The sequence below is a fragment of the Tiliqua scincoides genome, chromosome 1 (genome assembly GCF_035046505.1).
Source record: "Tiliqua scincoides isolate rTilSci1 chromosome 1, rTilSci1.hap2, whole genome shotgun sequence".
NCBI lineage: Eukaryota > Metazoa > Chordata > Lepidosauria > Squamata > Scincidae > Tiliqua > Tiliqua scincoides.
Genome location: NC_089821.1, coordinates 254959750 through 254982376, shown reverse-complemented (window position 1 = coordinate 254982376; position 22627 = coordinate 254959750). Strand labels below are relative to the sequence as shown.

Genomic DNA, 22627 nt, shown 5'->3' with positions numbered 1-22627 from the left:
AAAAATCTTACAATTAAATTCTCAAAATTTTGCTTTTGGAAAGTTCAAAAATCAAAATGAAGAATAGACTTCCACTTGGATTACTCCTTTCCTTGTGGTTTTTTGGGGGAAGGCGTGGCAGTGACACCAGTGGCATTTGGGTACTAGGCATCTAATTGCTTATATTTGCATGCTTACATCCAAGCCCATTCTGAAGCATAGGCCCAAATATACTGCAGATGATGTCATCAGGACTATAACAAAGCCTGAGGGTTTCCCCAACCTCAGCATGCAAAACGTTATAGGCACCTCATTTCTTCAAAATGTATGTGGTGGTGCCAGTGACAAAGCCTTACAGTGAAAAGTGCCCTGACTAGGTCAACCCCTGACCACCAGTGTCAATCGCAGTGCTCATTGCACCATCAGGGAGCAGGCAGCAGATGCTCCGGAGGCCCAATGAAAGGCCTTGCCCAGGGCCACCAGCAACCTGGTATTGACACTGTCCGTCTTGAGAAATGAAACAAATTCCATCGCATGCTAACAAGGAACATTTTATTGTAATTGTTTAACCTGAGAACTTCATTACAGATAACCTTCCAGCTTGTTCTTGTGGTCTCATCTGCTGTGCGTGGCCACATTCCTCACATAATAATCTGTCTGGTGTTCTTTACAACCCATTGTTTAAAGGAGCCTTATTTTCACAACAGTCAGTGCTGTGGCAATGCCCTGGACACAAGGAACCATAGAAAATGCAGTTTGGTTCCAGCTGTCCTTTGCAGTAAGGATGATCAGAGACTAGGAACTACAGTCCCCATAGTTCCTTGCAGCTGAGATATCACTGCTGTAGTGCCAGTGGCCAAATGGAGACCTCACCATTGCTGCCACAAGCACTACCAGATTTTTTTGACTTCTCAGTGCTGGGTGCTGGGGCAGGAGCATCCTTTCCTATGATAGTAGAAAACAATGGAAAGCAATATGGTTGGTTGGCAACCTTCAGTCTCGAAAGACTATGGTATAAGCCTACAGCACCCATTAGTCCCAGGCAGTCTCCCATCCAAGTACTAATCAGGCCTGACCCTGCTTAGCTTCCGAGATCAGACGAGATCGGGCATGTGCAGGGTAAAAGTTGCTGCAGAAAGCAATAGGTGAACATTACAAACTGGTCCCAATCTTTGATGGGTGTGGGCTCACTCAGTCCTTTAGTGGCACCAGAACTTTGTGGCAACCTCCCTTTGCAGAGCCATGCAGATTCTTTCTCAGCCAGTTTTTATCTGTATTTAGCAGTTCTAGCTTTAATATTGTTTTTCTCCAAAATATCACAGGACAGATGTTGAGTTGCTTTCTATTTCCCTAGATTACATGTGGATCTTTTACATACTCTCTCTCCCTGTCCTCCCCCCACCCCACACAAATTGGAATTATATTGCCTGACTTCTAGTCCTCTGGTTAAGATGGCCATATCCATGATAAATTATATTTTAGTTGAAAGGTTAATGGTTTCATATCTGAGCCTTTGAGAGCCTGTGGATAAATGCCATTCAACCTAGGACGTGTCACTTCATCCTTTGTCACTTCTCAGTGGCCTAGGATGTTGTCCAGCAGGTTGGGGAGTGGGTATTCCTCCAGCTTTTTCAGCATTCAGAATCCATTCAGCTTTTCTGTACTATCCTTGCCTTACTTCAGAACTCCTTTTACGTGTTTGTTATCTAGAAGTCCCACTTGTGCTCTGGCTGGTTTCTTTTTTCTGAAGGAATAATTATACCACAGTGTGGTACTGGAAGCAAAGTGCAATACACAAATGATAAAAAACCATCAATGCAACAAATCACCACTTAGAGTGGACAAAATTGGGTTAAATGAACCCAATGGTCAACTCAGTTATAAGGCAGGTTCATGCTTCATAGGAAGGTGTTGTTTTCTTGCCTTTTTTATAAAAAACATCCTTAACTCTGTTTTTCCATACCATTGGAAACTACGTTGGAAACTTTTCGCCTTTTCTAATCTGCAGCAAAATGTGGAAGGAAAAATATCTGCTGTTTTTCAGTATCTCATCAAACCTTCGTAGAAATATTTGACTGAATTTATCAAATATTTGTTATCTTTCCATAACATTTAGCTAACAACCTCCCACCATCCTTAAACTCCCAACCCTACATAACCTCAATGACATGCACCATTTTGCTCCTGTCAGCTTTGAGAGAGGGGTTCCTGTAACTGAGCCAATTCTTTATTGCAACTCTTACAAACAGCTTCATCATCTATCCTTTGGCAGAGCAATTTGTGCTTATGTGCCTAAAAACAAAAATACAGGTGTGTTGTTGGAATATATTCCAGTAAGAGGAAAGTGATTATTTTAATCCTTAATGCTGAATGCCCCTTCTCTTTCTTTGCATGTCATTCCTTTGACTAAGAAGGTTCAGCAATATGAGTCAATGTGCTTTTGCAAAGGACTCTCAGTGTTTGGGCCCAAATTCCACCCTCTAGTATATGTAAGCAACTCCCACTGACTTCAGCGGCAGCTCCTCACATGTCTGGCTCAGGGCAAAATCTGGCTCATAGATTGCTAGTGTGTCATCCATTACAATGGTGAGAAAGCTTCCAATGCTTCATTGTGGTTCTTTTCATATCTTCTGTGTGGAATGGCAAGATAATGGACAGGGTTGTTTAAGAGCAGTTTGAAGAAAACATAGGAGGTTCATCACCTAGATTCTGGAACTGCCAAGAGATGCAAGCCTGTGGAGCCATTCTTCAATGGTATTGCATTAAAGTCACTTGATATCTGCAAGTGAATGAGAGAGCTTCTGGGATTAGATTCTACAACAGAAGTGAGGGCCTTTTGTCTGAATACAGTATTGCCTATTTGATAGTGACAGATGGGCCACATTCAAGAATGGATAACCTCTGAGTTGAATATATTATGCTGTCTTATATTGAGTCAGGTCACTGGTATATTTAACCCAGTAATGTCCACTTTAACTATGTGCAGCCCTTTACTGTCTCAGGCATAGCTATTTTGCACCATCATCTACCTGATCCAAAATGGAGATGCCAGGGATTGACCTGTGACCGTCTTCATGAAAAGAACGTACTGTATCAGTTGGCCACAGTCACTCCCCTTTCTCTTGTCCTCCATGAGCACTTGGTCAGAACAAGGGCAGAGCATAAAGTTTTCATTTTAGAACTTTTAACTTAAAACTGGTGGGAAGCTCAAGACTGATCTCATTTCGACTTTCACAGCAGTGGCATTCAGCCCACTAGCTGACTTATGACCACAATCCCCCCCCCCCCCGGTCCAATGTAAAATGTATAATTGTTCTAAGGGGAAGTCTGTAAAAAAAATGGCAACTAGTAGTCTTCCACCACTTGTGGGTTTCACACATACATCCAAATTTTACAATTCACCTGTCCATGAAAAATGTCAAAATTTACCACCTATGCATGGGACAGAAAAAATGGACATTTAAACAAAGCCTGGTTTTGATCTGTGCAAATCAACTATCGGGAGGATGGTGCCATTAGGGAGTGAAAGTAGAAGCCATTGACAACATTCGATCTTGTGAGTCTCTGCTGGACTCCCAACCCAATCTAACTCCCCACCTGGTACTACAGTGGTGCCACTGGGGAACCCACTGTTTCCACAGAGGAGTTTCAGCCTCTGGAGGCCTCCTTGGGGAAGAGAATATCCTGCCAACCCAATGAGTCTTCTCAGATCTGCGGTATCAATATTGCTGGCACAAGTCTGAGTAAACTTGGTTGGGGATTGAGACCGGGATGGTGGTTATGCTGGTGACTACTGCTGCCACTGAACCCTCCCCCCTTCCCAAATCCAATCCACCCTCCTCCCCACCCTGTTCTGCCTACCTCTCACCTCCCTCCCATACCCTGTGCTGTCTTACCAGCGCTTGGGGACATGTTGCCACTGTCAAGCTGGTGCTGCTGCTTGTGATGGCATCCCAGGTTCGCCTGATGGTGGCTCATATTTGCAACCACCATCAAGTGTTTAATACTGTTGGAACATGAGTTCCAGTGGCATTAGGTAAGCAAAGTAATGGACCATAAGAACATAAGAACAGCCACACTGGATCAGGCCATAGGCCCATCTAGTCCAGCTTCCTGTATCTCACAGCAGCCCACCAAATGCCCCAGGGAGCACACCAGATAACAAGAGACCTCATCCTGGTGCCCTCCCTTGCATCTGGCATTCTGACATAGCCCATTTCTGAAATCAGGAGGTTGCACATACGCATCATGGCTTATAACCCGTAATGGATTTTTCCTCCAGAAACTTGTCCAATCCCCTTTTAAAGGCATCCAGGCCAGTTGCCGTTACCACATCCTGTGGCAAGGAGTTCCACAGACCAACCACACGCTGAGTAAAGAAATATTTTCTTTTGTCTGTTGTAACTCTCCCAACACTCAATTTTAGTTATATTGTTAGTGGCCACTCACACAGATGGCTATTATGAAGTGGATCTGAATCTTCACGTATTGAATCCTTTTTTTACACATAAAGACAATGAGCAGGAACTAGTTAATGAGGAGGAACTGGGGGGAAAGCGCCCTTTTCCTGGAAATATATAAATAATGGAAGATGCTGAGAACAGTATGCCCATGTGCAATGATTTTCAATATGCCAAATGAATTGGATTGTCATTTAGAAACCTAATGGGTCAGATAGAACTTGTGACTATGGTCACAGCATGTGCAGAGTCCCCCATTGTATCAGTATGGTTTTTATTGGGACATTTGGGTTGAAGAGGGACCATAATGGCAGCATACAAGAAAATGTTATGGGCATCCCACATACAACACCAACACTGAAGCAAGCCATTAGGGGATTGCTTATTAGGTCCTCATCTGCAAAAACAACTGTTTGTAGATACCCCCATTTCTTTGCTGGCTCCCAGCACTGGCTGAGACCAAAAGCTGAATACAGAAATTAAGAGGCTATGCTGTGTTCAGCACATACTAAATTCTCACTTGAATACTCATGGAGAAAGAGTGAACAAACAAATAGATACGTGGGTAAAATAAACTGCAGACCTTCGAGGCAATAGCCGTTGCTTTTTTTCCATTCCCTTCCTCTGCTAATTATATCTTATAAATCCAGCACCCTCTAAACCCAGATGTTCATATTTTAATACCTACATTCTATGGTTCAACTTTACAAAGCTAGCTAACACATGTTTTAAAAGTTATTACTATTGTACTATATATAACAGCCTTGCCTAAGAGAATAGAGGTCTGCCGTATTTAGAAAATGCAGGTGCTATGTAAGCTCCCTTTTGAAAGCAAGAACTTAGCTCAGTTTCCTTTGAAGACCCAGAGACTTGAAACTGAAAACTTTTATTAATGCCATTGTCTCCTTGTATCAGCAGGTTCCAGAGAGATTCCTGGAAGTGGCTCAGATCACATTACGAGAGTTTTTCAATGCCATTATCGCAGGCAAAGATGTTGATCCTTCCTGGAAGAAGGCCATATACAAGGTCATCTGCAAACTGGACAGTGAAGTTCCTGAGATTTTCAAATCCCCAAACTGCCTCCAAGAGCTCCTCCATGAGTAGGGATTTTCAACCACTATTTATGAATGTATAAAAGTAGCAGATCCCCTCTTGATGCCCAAATTGTGTAGTAGTGTGCGTGTGTGCGCGTGTCTATATTAATTTCATATATGTATATATAATAAAATATATGTATATGAAATCTGATCAGAATTCCTCATGATTTTTTTTTATATTTTTTTTTAGTTTAGGGCAGTAACAAGTGGCTAATTATTTTAACTCCAGACTTTGTTTAACTTTGAGCCATGACCTATAACATTTGGAGGGAAGAAAAATTGGTTCCTTTTTTTTTCAGGAGAAGAATGTTTTGAAGTGTGTACCAGCCTGTTTTAGCAAGTTTAGGGCATTACTCTCTTTTAAAAAAAAAAATGTTTTGCTAGAGTTATTACTTGCTACAAGTGGCATTTTCTTTTAGAAAGACAAATGTCACAGCGCAATTCTACAGGCAATGAGGTCTATTTGTTTATATTACACTCTCAACTCTATGGAGGCATTTCATAAGCTTAGAGCTTTCTAAATTTTAGCTTGACAGGAGGTAGGTTTTTGTGTCACGGCTTAGAAGTTATAAACACCCCTTTTAGTTCCTCAAGCAACATGAAAAGTCCATACTAGTCTCCAAGCTTTCCTCTCACAAGAACAATGTACACCCCCAAACCATTTCACCTGGTTTTCAGTGTCCTAGCTGCTACCACAAGCACACATGATACAGTTGTGGACTAGACTCCTTACTGCATTTGTTTCTGGGGGTGCTTCTTGCCTCCTCAATAAGTCTGAAAAAATAGGGTCGGGAAGGAGGCCTCCTGGGAACTGCTGAAGGTTTGAATGGATCCATTTCAGATTGGACCCAGACTCCAGAGATGTCTAGATCCAAATCAAAATGCACAATAATGGAATCCCCTTATTTTTGGAGTTTGCCCTGTCACTATTTATCCCCATATATTTGTACGAAAGTATGTATGGGGATACAGCATAGCAATACTGCACAAAACAAAATAAATGCACACAGGGCAGGGGGCTTTGGTGCTTGCAAACACAGTATACATAACAGGATATCAATGAATTAAGTTCCATAAGATGACAAGCTTATTAAAACAGTAGCATTTGACTCTCCATAGAGTAAAGAATTATAGTGTGACCCACCCATAATGAAGCAGTTTTGAATCTCATTGTTTTAATAGGAGAGTGGAGCATGTAGTAAATCTCCCTTTTGAAATCAATGGGACTTTGAAGCTGAAATTCTGTACACATGTACTTGGAAGTAAGTTGCATTGAATGTAGTAAGGTTTACTTCTGAATAGATGTCCATTGACTGGATTGGGCCCTCACACTCTCACTCAATGCCCAGGTCTTAATGATATCCTAAATAGCATTTTCATCAAAATGTACTCTTCTTTCCCCAAAGCCCCTAAGCTTTGTATATATTTGGTATTTTAATATTTTTACCTGCAAAGTAATGTTTTTAATTACCTTTCCATCTGAGAAGTATTGTGATACCTTTGCTTTATTTCCAAAATTTATGGAGACAAAAAAAAAAAGAAAAAGAAATACTGATATCTCATCTCCCAAGTACAATTATTTTTCCTGCATATTAGAAATGGAATAGAGGCATTTTAATAGAAAATACTATTTAATAATTAAGCAAGGCACAACAAATATAGAGCACAAATCTAGGGAAAAATTGGCAAACTGTATTTCATTGATTAAAGCCCATGGAAGAGAAATGGCTAACTGTGCTTGGTAACATACTGGGGCTTCGGTTTGTTTAACTTGCTCTGGATTGTGCCTATGGATCAGGGTTTGGCAACCTATGGTTCATGGGCCGGTTCTATACCACCACCCAAAGTAATCCAGCCCATGTGGAGTTCATCTTGGGAGGCAAAGCCTCCTGTGCAATTTGCAGCAAGTCAGACAGGGCATGGCAGAGCCACATGCCCAGGCCTGCAAGGTCCTTCTGCCACACAGCCCCTGTGCTGCACAACCAACAGAGCAACACACACACAGCCCTCCATGAGCCTGTGCAAGTGGCTCTGCCATGCCCTGTCAGGCCTGCGGCAACCTGGACAGGAGACATTGTCTCCCAAGCTGGGCTCCGCACAGCTGCTTCTGGGAGCTCAGAGACCTGGATATTCATCCATGACGTGATGACATCATCACCGAACGTCCAACACTTTTGCCCCAAAAAGTTGCCCACACCTGCTATGAATCATACAGAAACATTACACCAGTCCTGTTGGCTAGGAGAGCAAAAGCATTTATTATTTCATAAAAAATAAGTGAAGTATTAACAATAAATAGAACTGATCAAATGATTTCTCTTCTACAACAAAAGTTAGCAGCAAATGAAAAAGAGTATAATATATGAAATAATGGCGTTTTTGTCAAGAGTTTTTAGGTAATTTCACCTCAGGATAACTTTTGTTTATCACCTTGTACAAAACAGCCACATGGATCAATTTGTATCCTGATGGTGGACAAAGACAATTGCAGTTGGTTGTGCTAAATATACAGTGGCTACTGAAAATGGCAGTCATGCAGAGAGTTTTCCCGCCCCACCATAATGTTTAACTGAGTTTCTCCACCAGCAGCCAAAGATGTGGGGCAGATAAACATTATAACATCACAATCTCATGTTAAATTCTATAAAGCATTAAGAGTTATGAAACGCACATCTGCCATTTTCGACAACCACTGAGCATTTGGCCTGATGCTGTCCCTGATTTTTTGACATTTACCGAACTAGAATGCTCATTGAAGCAGTCCATGACAATCTTCTTCACAAGGGACCCAAAGAGTTTACCTTAGAGTGTTAAGAAGAAGAGTTGTATGAATCCAGCTGAAGTGAGTTTACTCAATAATCAGCCTAATTCATAAATGCTTGCAGCTAATTTTTTGTGCTTTCTTTAGTGGATCTCCTTTCCTTTTGGCCTTTTTGCAAAAGGTGTAGTGTCCAGTAGTGTTTTTCTTACATGCTATGGCACTATGTGTTTGTCGTTTCTCTGTTGTCTTTTGTACAGATGCAGTAAGAATTTATTGTTACCTGAGCTAGTGCTTTTCATTACCCAGATTCCCCCAGGACAATTTGATACTGATTTGATACTAATTAGCCAAGGTGTCTGTTTTACAGTTTTAGCAAATCATTTTATTTAGGACCCTCCCTTTTCTCCTGTATTGAATTTGACGGTTTTTTACAACAAAAACAAAATTGTTTTTTGACTTTGGAGAGTGAAAGTTTACCCCATCTGACATTTATTTTTTAAAGCTGACCTAATCACTGCAATGATGCTTCATTTACAAATATTGCTTAAAAGACAGAAATGGATGACTGCAGTAATTTGTCTTTTAAAAAGCCTTAAAAAAACTGATCATTTAAAAAAAAAAGAGGCTGTGATCCAGCTATTCTTTTTCACATGCAAAAACAGGGTTTGGATATGTAGTATAGTGATTTTCCTGGTGTACCTTTGCACGTGAAAACAAGCAAGATGTACCCAGACATTAACTACATACAGAACCCTACTTATGCACAAATGGAATTTTTTTTTTTTTTTGCCCATAGCCTTTTGGATTGTGGTCCATCATTCTTTTTAAGCACTTCTTGTGCCTATGGATATAGGCAATGCAACCAGTAGCATGGGATGAAGGACCACTAGTGTCACTATGCATTGCAATCAAAGTGAACCATGTCACTCCTAAATGTCCTCTAAGTACTTAGTATAATTTTTGCATCCATACAGTTGCAAGCATAAATGCCACTCTTTTTTTATTTATTTATTTTTTTTGTGCATGATGTGCCTATTATTAGGGCATTTCCAGATGTAGGGTTTTGCCAACTATCAGTACTCTGGAACACCCACAATCGTCATGTTCATGATGCTTGTTCCTGTTCCCTTCACTGCTAGTCTGGATGCTCTCGCAGGATTGGCATAGGAGGCAGAGCTACTTTCATGCCAAAATAAGGAATCTCTAATCCTTGCACCAGCAAGTACACTTTCATTGAAGTACTTACTGTCATGCTCCATGTTGCACACGGCCATTGCGGCCTGGAACAATATCTGGAAATTGCCTATACATTGTATAGCATTTCCATCGAAAAAGGGATGAAAAGTCTGGCTACGTACTTCTTTTCTTGTTATGGGAGAACATTCCAGTTTTAATGTAGGGCCTATTTCTGCTAAAGCAGACTATTTTTGCTGAAGCTTGCTGGAAATGCACAGGAGGCATTCAAAAACTCTTGTACATTTTTGCCTCACAAGAACTTGCACGTAAGAATTTCCCATAGGGTTGCGCACATAGTGAACCATGTTCACATTGAAAAATACTGCAGTGGCAATTTTCGTATACACTGTCTGTTCTTTATTGCCACCTTCAACATGAGGAATCAATCAAACAATCAATCAATAAAAATAAAAGCCATACTTCAGTTGTAATATGTAGGCATACTTCGAGAAACCTTTCCTGATCTGTGTTTTTGCTTTTTATTGTTAGTATTAATATGTTTAGCAGTACTGCCATTATTTTTGACTGAAATGGGATTAATTGAATTAAGTGAACTTTAGCCTGTATGACATTTATTTATTTATTTATTTAAACATAGGATACATAAATCTCTAGTGAATGACATATAGGAATGCTGAAACTAAGGAAAAAGCAGGCAAACAAACCTTGATCTAAAGTTTAAAATATATAATATATATAAATGGATGGTTTGACTAGGTCTTTTATGATGACTTTGTTGCATTATATAGCCATATTGCCTTTGTGCCTCCCAAGGCATATGAAATATAAATATAAAGCATCAATCTTTGCTATGTTTTAAGTAGGCTTCATCCATCTCCCAATGATCTCTCTAACACCACTTTTTAAAAATGGAGTTATCACCTTGATCCTATAGATGTACCTTGCTTGCCAGGTTTGTCCTACTGCGCTGCCTGTCCATTGCAATCCTATCCAAAAAGTTGAACGCTAAATATCAGGAAGGGAGGGTTGAGATTGACACAGTTGGCTCTGTCATGCCCAAAATACAGAAATAATGCTGTGAAGGTGAGCTGGTCCTAATTTTCTTTCCTAACCTAAATACTTGGAACTGCAGTGACATGATGAGAAAGCTCTAACAGAGATTCTCAACACCTTTATCCAACAATTCCCAAAATTCTTTGAAGGAAACTGTAGCAGGAAAAACTGCTGTTCAATTCCTATAAAACGTGTAATGCAGACACAGTCCCTCTCTCAATCAAATTCTACATAGCGTAGCTCTTGATAAAAGCATGAATACAGCTGCCCTATCTGGACATCTTGGGTCAACTTGAGATGCCAGCGTGCGTGACACTGATAGCCACATACCTTGAAATGCTTATTGCTCAGCAATGCCATTCATACAATTGGTCACTCAAAAGCAGAAGGCTGCTTTTGTTGTAGAAAAGAAAAGTTTACAGTGGAAAAACAATGTTGAAATTCCATGCTGACAGTCATTTCCTTCCAACTCATATATATATACATATATATATATATATATTTTTCTGCATAGAAACTTGAGGTTATAGTGTGTGCCTAGATCTTAAATGCACCAGCGGAAGGATTAGGAAAAAAAAAATCCTTCAAATTACCCATTTTTCTCTTCCCCGCCCCCACAAGTACAATTGTTCTTGTGCCTTCTTGTGGCTTACGATTTTCATCTTTTTGAACTTTCTTTTTCTCCCAATTACGACGGCTGCAATAAACACTAGATTATTTTTTCCTTTTTTTTTTTCTCCAGCTGTTTGACATAATGTGGATAGCTATGCATATTTTGTGTCTTTTTAAAGAAAATTTAAAAAAAAAAAGCAGGAGAATAAGTTTTTGAAGAAGAGAATTTTTAGAACAGTTTGATAATGCAAATTATTTTATCCTTCCGTCGTTTGAGCAGCATTCAATTTTGGAAATTTCTTGTAGAAGCCAATTTTTTGTAACAGTGGTGCAAATCTTGTGTTTTCTTAGCCTAATGAAAAAGTAGTATAGAAGCAATATTTCATACGTATTATATATATGTGTATACATATACATACATATATACTCACATATACACATGATAATATATAAATATATATATATATGTATATATACTTATACACACACAAAGATGCGTGTGAAGTGAAAAGCTTACATTTTTCCAATGTAGATTAAGAACCTATTTTAGACATTTGTTATGTTTTGTGAGAAGAACGTTCTATTTGAAACTATGAAACATTTAATTCTTACTGTATCTATGGTTGTGTAATGGGAACGCTTCACATTAAATGGTTCTTTTTTTCTTTTTTAAAGTGAAAGATATTAGATTGTAGTAATTATTTACAGACATGTTCACCCATATATCCTGAGGTTTGCTTTGTGCCTCTGAGTATTATTTAATTTAAAGTGTTTTAAGTTTGCCGAATTGTTGTTAAATGTATCAGGTATGTGGGTGAACATCTATAGCTGAGGGGAACTTTTATAAAGCAATGTACATATTCAGCTTGATGGCTCTTCTTGAATAAAAGGCATACAATTTTACTTATATTCAGAGAACGTCTGCTAAATTTATAAGACACGCTGCAGTAACTGTGTAGATAGTTGAAAGCATTCTTTAAACAACCCCAGCTCAGTACTTAAAAAAAAAAATAGATCTCTTTTATCATATGTCCAAGACATAGGTGATCCAGTTTCTATAAAATTTACAGAATTTTTGTTTTCTAGGGGCGCAAAGTAATTTATTGGCAAAGGGTATTTTCCCCCTTCATGGGTTAATATGAAACTAAAAAATAAAAGTGAATATTTTGTGGCTTTAAAGAAAGGACTTTCACCAGCAGATCTGAAAGATATATCTGGTGATATATATCTGAAAGATATATATCTGAAAGATATATATATGCTGGTAAAAGTCCTTTCTTATACATATATATAAGTGGTTATATACAAGTGGTTTGCAAACTGCCCCCAAATGAGCATTGTACATGAGAAGTAATAAAAAAACTGGAAAAAAAATCCTCCTCTATTTGTCATGTGTATTATATAGTAATTATTGGTGTTCTAGTGCAAAGATTTCTTTTGGGTATCTATTCTGTGTTTGGAATTTTTAATAAGCATTGTTTTCAAAAAGCTCCCCTTAAAGAATGTAACTGGTTTATATGAGTAAGCAGTTACTGTATTGCACTTAAATGTTCTGTTGAAGGAAATGCAATTTTGTTTTCTGTAGGACTGTTGGTTGTAAACCATTGAAAATGCTCATATTTTCAGCTGGGATGAAAACTGGTATTTAACCTTTGTGTCTTCTTTGAAATAGCTCTGTTTCAAAGTATGAAAGGTGGTGACTTGAGCCATTCTTGTCATCTGAGCCACAATTATTTTCACTATTCAGCCAGCCGCCATCAAAATTGCTAAAATACACAAGGAATCTACCAGCAAATTTGAATGAGATTTCGCACTTAAATTTGCTCACAAATTCATCCTGCCTGAAGTTTAACATACACCAGGTTATTGTGGAAAAATCATATTAATTTAATGTGAAATATTCTCACCATATAATCTGAACTCAAGCATTAGAGCAACATATTTATTTTACTGGAAGAGTCAAAGGTTAAAGCATATATGATATTGTCCCAGCTACTTCTCATATGTATATAGTAACAAAAGTGACAAAACACTGCCTTTATATTATTTAGCAATATGTTGTAAATAGCATTATTAAACTCTTTTTTGTAATAAAGACCCTTTAATTTGAAGTTAGAACAATAACTGAATTAATAAAGTCAGTTTTGATTTTTTTTTTTTAATTTTATTTTTTAGCTAGAGGCAATTTCAACTGTGGAATTTTTGTTGTTGTTGTTGTCTATTGTTCTGAAGACTTTGCATAATTTATTGGTTTAATTTATCCTAATTTATTTGATGGTGTACAATTTTGTATTACCAAGGATGTACTGTAATATTAATTGATGATGTGATAAAACATGAAGACTCCCCTGTCTGTATGGAGGGAAAAAGGTGCAGTAGACAATTGATTGAAAAAGTTACAATTCTAGCTTGGCAGCTACTAAATTGAAAAGAAATCAGGAAAAATGGATTGGGGGTAGGGGGAAGGGAGGGAATCTTATTTTGTGTGTTTTAAGCTTTTGTATACTCTCCAGACCTTTACCTTTTTGCTTTGTACCACTTAAAGGATACAGTAGTTCAATTGCCTTGTGTGCCTTCCATCTTCTCTAAACTGAATGTATGTGCGTATATATGCAAGCTTGTGCAAAATAAAATATAAATTACAAGCTCATTGCCATTGTTTACATTTTTTCTAAAAAAAAACAACAAAACAACTTTACCTGCACACGAAAAGATGAAATGAGGCAGACAAGATACTCGAAATATTCCATCACACAGCAACACACATTTTTTGTCAGGGGATTAAAAAAACCAAAAACCCCATAAAACACACACACAAACACACTCAGAAAGATTATTCCAGTGAAAAGAAATGGAACCCAAATCTAATCCCTCAGCTGCCTCAAACCTGAAGCAGAACTCAATGGAGAAGATACAATGGTAACTGCTTCAAAACCAGGTCAGGACTAAATATATAAAATGCAGTGCACTCTGGGATCTCATGAGGGTTCCTTCTGCTCCTACTGTATTGAAGAATGTATGTATTTTACTATGAGCTCTCTGGCCTCTGAGCGGCCCACTTGGAGGCAGGCTGTGCAGCATGGCCTTTCCCAGTTTGAAGAGACACTTGGCCAACAGTCTGAGGCAAAGAGGCAAAGAAGGAAGGCCCATAGCCAGGGAGACAGACCAGGGACAGACTGCACTTGCTCCCGGTGTGGAAGGGATTGTCACTCCCGAATCGGCCTTTTCAGCCACACTAGATGCTGTTCCAGAACCACCATTCAGAGCGCGATACCATAGTCTTTCGAGACTGAAGGTTGCCAACATGATGAGCTCTCTGAAAAGAAGAGATTGGTAGCTAGTGCCTAGGGCTGCAGGTCCACCTGGAACTCAGGGACTTGTCCACTCACAGGTTCATGTTTGGCAACAAGGTCTCAGTGTAGAGGATTCTTGAACCTGAGGCTACTGGACGTTTCTTGTGTTTCGGTGGCATCACAATTCTTCCTTGAGGCTCTGCACCACTCATTCTCAGCAAGGATAAGTTACAGTGCAGCCCGGAGTATATTTATTAAGGAGCAAGTCCCATTGAGTTCAATGGTTGTTCTTATGTATGACAGTGCAGTCTTATTTTCTTTTTTGTTATTGTTAATGGAGATTAGGAGTGAAAATATAGTGCTTCGGGGAAAGAGGTAAATATTCCCTGGAGGTGTGTGGCTGCAGGAATGTGAAGCCTGCCACTTAAGTCATGATAGCGGAATGCCCCAAAATGTTCTGGACACGAGCTTAATTATTTTCCCCCAAAGTGTTCACTTTCACAAGATATCCAGCATAATTGCCAAACTTTATTTCACATTCCCGCAAGCTCAAAAAGCAGGGATAAGACATAGCTGCTGTTTGAAAGAGTCATTTATCTAGTGCATGCTGCCTGTTTCCCCACGCACCCAGGTTTTCTTTTGAACAGCTCTGGTGCCTAATCCCCAAATTGCGCTTAGAATTTAAGAGAGTTTAAAGAGCAGTTTGGAGGCTCAGTTTAGATCTCTTTAAATGACAGGTTGCGGAGGGGAGGGAATTAGGCACACAGACAGAACTGGCAGGCTCCAGACCATAACGGGACCAGCATGACTGATGTTTCCAAACAACATCATATACCAAAACAAAATGACGCCACAACTTTTGATAAGAAAAGTCATGCAAATGTTTAAGATCAGAGTCTCAATCTTAATGCATGTCTGCATGGAATCTTCCTTTATTCTTGATTCCTAGACAACCCAAACTGATAAGATCAGTGGAGGCAGGGACGAGAGCAAGGCCTGCGGGCTGGATGTGGCCCTCAGAAGCTCTTTGTCCACCCTCTGGCTCTCCCAGCACCACCACCAGCTGCTTTGCTGTGCTGAGGTATCACTGCTGAAAGGGCGACCTGCATGATAATTTGGCTCACATATATCTTGAAAATATGATCAAGATTGATGTATTTTCTCTTCTGTTATTTGCAGCTAATTAATTCCTAAGTGAAAAAAGTGCTTATTTCTGGTTAATACCTGCTGAAAGATATCCCTTCCAGCCCTTAGCAGGCATCGTGAATACTATTCGGCCCACTGTATGACAAGAGTTTGATACCGCAGGCTATAGCATAGGAAGGAAAAGAGCTTGCACAAACAGAAATGCTTCTGGACCTGGGATCACTTTTCTCACGTAACATGCTTTTGCTAAGTTGGATACAGCCTTTCCGTGATCAGAGGAGGCTTTCTACTAGCAGAAAGATACCTCTGAGCCTATGCCAGTGGGCTAGATAGTTGATGACTAAGGGAAGAGTTGATATATGCATCTTTCCTGATGAACAAGTCACATCATTAGCAGTCACAATATAGCACTACTGACAAATGTTTCCCACTCCCATGCCTCCATCTGCCTCGTGTACTGCCATTTGGACAGCATGGGTGCTATACTACCTTTTTTTTGGGGGGGGGGGGTGGATATTCTAACCAGTGTGCTTAATCAGTTCATATAAGGACTGAGAGGAAAAAAAAAACACAGCATGTGGGCATTCCCCTAGTTAGGGGCAGCCCAACCATACGGCTACCTGAAATGTTTGCACGCAGTGGCACCCTTGAGGGGCAGCGAACAGACAAACCTCATGCCTGTCTTTCCACTGCTCTTTGCAATCTGCTGCTTCCCTGGGTGCTTCAATCCTCTTCCAATTTGCTGGGACACAGCTGCAGCACCCTCATGCTCTCTAGTGCTACTGCAAAAAGAAGGGGGAGATGCAGCTATGGCTCCAGATCACCTCTCCCCATCTACTCACAAAACACTAAGTAGGCAAGGATAGGCAACTGGAGCCTGCCAGTCCATTCTCTGTTCTTACATAGATTGCTATCTGCAGCCTCCCCACTCAATCTCTTGTCTGTTTACCAAGAGCAGGGGTGTCCAAAGTTTTTGGCAGGAGGGCCACACTGTCTCTCTGACATTGTGTCAGGGGCCAGGAGAAAAAAAGAATTAATTTACATTTTAAATTTGAATAAATTTACATAAGTTTACATAAATGAATATATTAAAGATGAACTTATATGAATGAATGCAGGTCTTGCAATAGCTCAAGGCCTATAAAAGGCCTTGTTCAAAGCAAGGCTGGCCTTTCCTTTGCTGCCGCTGCTGCATCACAGACATGAAACAACAAGCAGTGGAGGGAGCCCTCCATCCACAGCTCACGCGAAAGGTCGAACAGTTGGCCGTCATGCTGAGAAAAGTTGCGTCGGGCCAGAGTGGGCTCAACAAATCTCAGGAGGGCCAGAGGCTCATTGGAGACTGGGGGCTCCCTGAGGGCCACACTGGGAGGCCTCGAGGGCCGCAAGTGGCCCCAGGGCCGGGGTTTGGGCACCCCTGACCAAGAGCATGAGCAGGGATTCTGGCCTGCACCTGTTCATTTCAAACAGAAGACATGTGAACTTAGGAGACTGCACTGTGCACTTTGTAAGCTGAAGAAAGGAGGGATAGAAGCACACCTGCTCGTTTGCCTGCTAACCCTCCATGGAGGGGTGTACACAGGAGCAGAGGCCAATGTGCGTGGTGGATTCAGGTAATATGGTGGCGTGCACTGTTTCTGTCCCTAGTCAAGAAGATAGTTTTGAATGTAATTGAGACAGTTTTGCTCTAAAGTGCAAACATGCACAATACATCTGCCAGAGTTTTGAGACCCATAAAACAGATTCCATCATTTTGCTACTATATTGCATTCATTGGTACCAGTTTGTTTTGGGGCACCATTCAAAGAACTTGTTCTAAATGGAGTGGGCCCAAGATACTGTAAAGGCCATCTCTTTCTGAATGAACGTATTTTGAGTCTGGAAATCTAAATCTGAAGGTCTGCTCTCACCATCATCAAATGTTGGTGGGTGGGTACAAGAGAGGGGAATTTTCTAAAGCAGCATCCAGAACATGGAATTTCTTCCTAATGGAGACTGGCTCTGTGATTGGTTGCTTTTCACAGAGCAGTTGTTCCAACAGTGCTCCTGTTTTAGCTGGCTTTACATTGATTTATAAGCCACTTTGATTACCACGGACAGAAAAGTGAGACAAATATGCTTTAAAAGAAGGAATCAAAATGAACAATGAAACTGCAGTTTTAAGGCACCTACATTTGCTCGCACTCTTAATGTTTTAGAATGGCAAGCTTGTCCTCAGAAAACATTTACATTGAAAAAAGAAAGCTCTTCATAAAGAGCCACTAAAGATCCAATGCAAACATGCTGTTTTCCTTGGTAATAGGCACACAGGCAGCTGGGGGAGGTGACAGGGGAGAACACTTGATGGGGAAAATCTTGTGGAAACAGTGGCCAGTTTCATTATGTCCACTGCCAGACTATGAAACAACTCTTGGGGCCTGAAATCCTATTGCCTATTAAAACTGGGCATGACAGCTCTTTTTTATGCTTCACCAACCAGAGATGGAACCAGGCCCTGGGGGAAATAAGGAAAAATATTTATTACAAGTGTTTAACACCTTTTAGTACAAAATAGTCCTAGTTGTCGGCAATTCTGAGACAGTTCGTGCCAGCACAGCATAAAACCAAAGAGAAGCTTTCATAAATCAAATAATTATCCAAAAGAAGAAAGGGGGTACCAAAATCCTGATTCCTAACAGACCTGAACAGTGTGACCTGTGATATTTTGGATTTTTTTGTTTGTTTTCTTTCTTTGCAATTTAATTTCTTTTTTATTCCCCAGTAGCACAGTCCTAACTTGCACTGGAACAGGTGGAGTTTGGGGCTAGATGATGCTCGGCCCAAGGCAAGGGGAAACTTTCCCCCTTATCCCGGGGAGAGTTGCAGCAGTCCCAATGGGTCTATTCGGATCTTCACCACCTGACGAGCCACTCCACACTGCCTGGGATCGGGAGCTAGGATCTGGCATAACTGCCGGGTCCTGGCCCCACCGCTAGCTCCCTGCCAACCCACCCATGGACTCACCCACTGCCCATCCGCCACCTTCCCCCACCCCAAAACGCCTCCACCTCCTCCCCACCCTCCACCCGCCCTCTCCAGACCCCTGCACCAGCCAAGCTCAGCTGACGCAAACTCACCTGATGTAGGGGATGAGCCAGATGTAGGGGAGAGCAGCCAGATGTAGGGGAGAGCACCAGGATGAGGTCTCTTGTTATCTGGTGTGCTCCCTGGGGCATTTGGTGGGCCGCTGTGAGATACAGGAAGCTGGACTAGATGGGCCTATGGCCTGATCCAGTGGGGCTGTTCTTATGTTCTTATGTTCTCACCTGCTGCCGCCACTGCGGAAGCTGGATCTCGCCTCCGCAGGCCAGCGCTCCTCCATGTGCCAGCACAGCTTACTCAGAGGGAGGCGCAAATGTGCTTTACTTGCACCAGCCCAGGGAGCACTTAGACTCACAACCCACACTACCTCCCCCAGAGGCTCAGAATAGGTAAAACCTCCCTAACCTAGTCACTACCGTTGTGGAGTCGCAGAACAACCACCCTGAGGCTAGTGTATCCATTTCAACACAAGGAAGACCTGTCTCTATTCAGCACCAGCTCTCTGTCATTGAACAGACTGATCCCACCTACATTTTGGGCCTTCTTGCTATGTCCATGCCCAAGACCATTGTTCCTCCAACTCTACCACCCTCAACTACCCAAACTTGGCTGTCTCTCTAACATGCCTGCACATACTTCCTTGTATGTGTGTGGAACTCCTTCTCTGAACACATACCTTTCTTTCTTCCTTCGCATTGTCTTTCAAAACCTGACTTTGTCATGAGACCTATGGCTTAACATCATTCCTCATTCCCAACAATTAATAAGTTTAAATACATGTAACATAGCATTTCTCAAACAGTGGGTTGAAACTGATCGTGTGAATCTGCTCCCAAATGATAAGTTGGAATGATGGAGATGGGCATAGAAGCCTTGAGGGTGGGTTCTGAGAATGATCTGAGGCTGTGGGTACCAAAATTGCTAAATAGGTGGGGGACATAAGGTGTTAATGTGCCTAAATAGTCTTAAAGTTGGGTTTAGTAACCGAGTTGTAAATGAAGTCAAATTTCTATGGGTATAAAGCTAATTTTGGTATGCAGGAGCTCTCCAGACACCCTGTAGCCACACCCCATTGTCAAGCCACACACCCACAACCCTGCAGATAACAAAGATCCTTCTTTGCCACTGTAAATAGCAGTGATTTTCAACCCTTTTCATCTCAAGGCACACTGACAAAGCACTAAAATTTTCAGGGCACACCATAAGTTTTTGTACAATTGACAAGGCACACCGCAGTGCCAGCAGAGGGCTCACATCCCAAATGGCCCTACTAATAAATTACCCTTCCCCCAAACTACCACAGCACACCTGCAGGCCATAGGCAGTACACCACTATGTTGCGGCACACTGGTTGAAAATCATTGGTCTAGCATCCCAGCAGATGCTGAAAAAATTAATCAGAAGTAAAAAAAAAACAGGGGGGAAGGGGATTTAGGGGCAGCATTTGATCCAGGCAATTGACTGGAAACTATCCTTCTCAGCCTAGTGAGGGCATCTCCATGCGCAATTCATTTTAATCTCTCAAACTCCATCAAATAAAAAGAAAATGGAGAATTTAGATCTTGGGGGGAGGGCTTTCAAGTCTTGGGGGGAGGGCAGCTCAACATGCATTTCATTTTAATCTCAGAGTCTCAGAGCCAACATTTTACATGATAATCTCTTTCAGAGAGAACAAGACCCAGTCATTATCAGTCTAAAAACGTTTACTTAAACAAGACAAATCTAAATCAACCCATTGTTTTTAGCAAGGATGGTGGTGGGAAAATTTTTTGCTAAGGGCAATCTTTACCTATGTGCATATAGCAGGAGGGACGGGACCCACTGCCACTGTTTTCTCATGCGAAGAGAGACCTGCTACACTGTCCTCTCTTTTGGGGACAGTCGTCTTTGGTGGGTTAGACAGCCAGTGCTATTGTCTCAACCTGCAAGGCCAATCCACTACTGTCTCAACCCAGCTTTCTGCAGTTTTTTGCTCCATCCACCCATCCCTCACTGGCTGGGTGGCTCATGCTTTATCCTGCCATGACTACAGTGCATGGAAACATAACTAGGGTCTTCTTTGCTAGAGTGCTGTGCCTGATAATAGCTTATTTCCTAATGGCCTTAGGAAGCTGCTTGTCCAGACTTCATGCTTCATACTACAATGGCTTTGAAGGAGTGGGATGGTTGTGGGGAGGAGGCAGTAAAATCATGTTTCAATGGTAATTCCACAATTTTGGACAGCGAATACATCAGTGTGTGCACGCACACGTATGTGTCTCAAAATTTATACTTTCCTAGCATAAATACTCCCAGAGCTTTGCAATTGTTTTTAATGTTTTGCCAGTCCCATCCTAGGTATAATCGCTTAGAAGTATATCCTACTGATTTCAGTGGAATATTTCCAAGTCTGCTTAAGACTACTGTTTAAACTCTTTCACACATTACACTGGGCAAATCCAGGTTTGCTGCTACATGTGCATTGGACAGAGAATGGCAGACAATCATGGCTCTTTGTCAAGCATGAGCAATACATTTGTTGCCTTTTTTCATTATTTCCCATGTTCCCATTATTTTTCTTAGACACTATCTCAAGATCCTTAAAAATCATCTGGTACTGGGAGAAATCTGTCCATTTTCCTAACTAAACAGATGACGATAATATTTCAGTGAGAAGAAAGAGAATAATTGGTACATAGGGCAGACAAACAGCTGATTATACATTGATATCTAAACAAATATACAAGTCTGCAGGTTTTTTAATCTAGGGAACATTTTTCTTAAAAATTAGTATAGGCTGATGCAGTATTGACTTGTAGAAAGAAAAGGTGCTTGTATAACTGAAAGAGGAATAATAAGAGAAGTGGTGGTGGGGGAAAGAGCAGCATTGCATATATAAGGAAGAAAATTATCCCAATTTCTAACACTGCTGGGGAAAAAAAAATGTTAAAGTTATTGCCATACAAAGAACCTCTTGAACTGCTCTGCCTTCCAAAATTTCTACTGCACTCTCTGCAGTTACTTGTGTATGGCAGAAGCAGCATCTTTGTATTATATGAACAGTCTGCTTCATAATCAAATACCATCTGTCGCTACATCTGAACTTGTTTTCAACATCTGTGCGTTCTGGTCTTAACAAAGCTTTAAAAACTAATTCAAAAACTTTCACAGATCACTGGTTAAATATGTACATTTACCATCTTTTGCACGGCTTTAAAATATTTCTTCGCTTTCTGCAACCACTTGGCTAGGAATAGTGAAGACGCATGCACTTAGAGGCTTTATTAAGCTTATTTCCTAACGGCCTTGGGTAGCCAAGTGCAAAAGAGGGACACTTGCTCAAGCACCGAAAGGACCCATCATATCCTTTCTTGGTGCCAATACAGTCCCTTTTTGCCAATGAGAAACCTGAAAGTTGATCAGCTACCATACCCCAATTACTCAAAATGACACTACAGATAAAACGGCAACCAAGGGGAGAATCAACTGTATGGCTTATATGCTGCTAAAGTGTGTCTGAACAAATGGCGAAGTAAAATCATGAGAGCTCTCCAGAGAATTAGGACGTTGTTACTTTGCACATGCTTCAGAAATGTGAAGTACATCTTTACCGAACTTTGGGCCAACCCACTAGCAGATGTTGACCAGTTTTGCTTATGTATACATCAGTTGCAGAACACTAAAACAGAGATTAGAAATTTTAATTTAGTCAAGGCAGTTGGGCTAAAATGATGGCTTTTGTTGAAACCATTAAATAGAGCTGCCTAATGAAGTACAGTACAGAGCTGGCAACGGGAGCCCTGATGGGAACACTGCTGCTGATTCCAAACGGCAGCCTTGGAAAAGGGAAGGAGGAAGTGTCGGAGTCTTTAGCCGCAGTGAAGCTGCACAACAGCCCTGGAAAAGCTGCCTCCGGTTGCATGTTGGAGGGCAGGGCGTCCCTTAGTCTAGCCTGACATTTTAACTGTT

General features: G+C 40.9%; 1 protein-coding gene and 1 pseudogene across 4 annotated transcripts in view; one reads left to right on the top strand and one right to left on the bottom strand.

The window, feature by feature from the left end:
- The window catches only part of PROX1 (prospero homeobox 1), an 80143-nt gene extending 66334 nt beyond the window's left edge, over positions 1 to 13809 (top strand). For 2 of the 4 annotated variants that reach the window (XM_066619057.1, XM_066619042.1), the window contains one exon: positions 5358 to 13809. In XM_066619057.1, the coding sequence (XP_066475154.1) occupies positions 5358 to 5543 (186 nt within the window). In that variant the 3' untranslated portion in view covers positions 5544 to 13809. Of the gene's footprint in view, positions 1 to 5354 lie in introns of all 4 variants that reach the window. The other 2 variants (XM_066619051.1, XM_066619031.1) reach the window with 1 other exon arrangement.
- Positions 997 to 1116, bottom strand: LOC136637627 (5S ribosomal RNA; annotated as a pseudogene).
- Positions 13810 to 22627: the final 8818 nt, after the last annotated feature.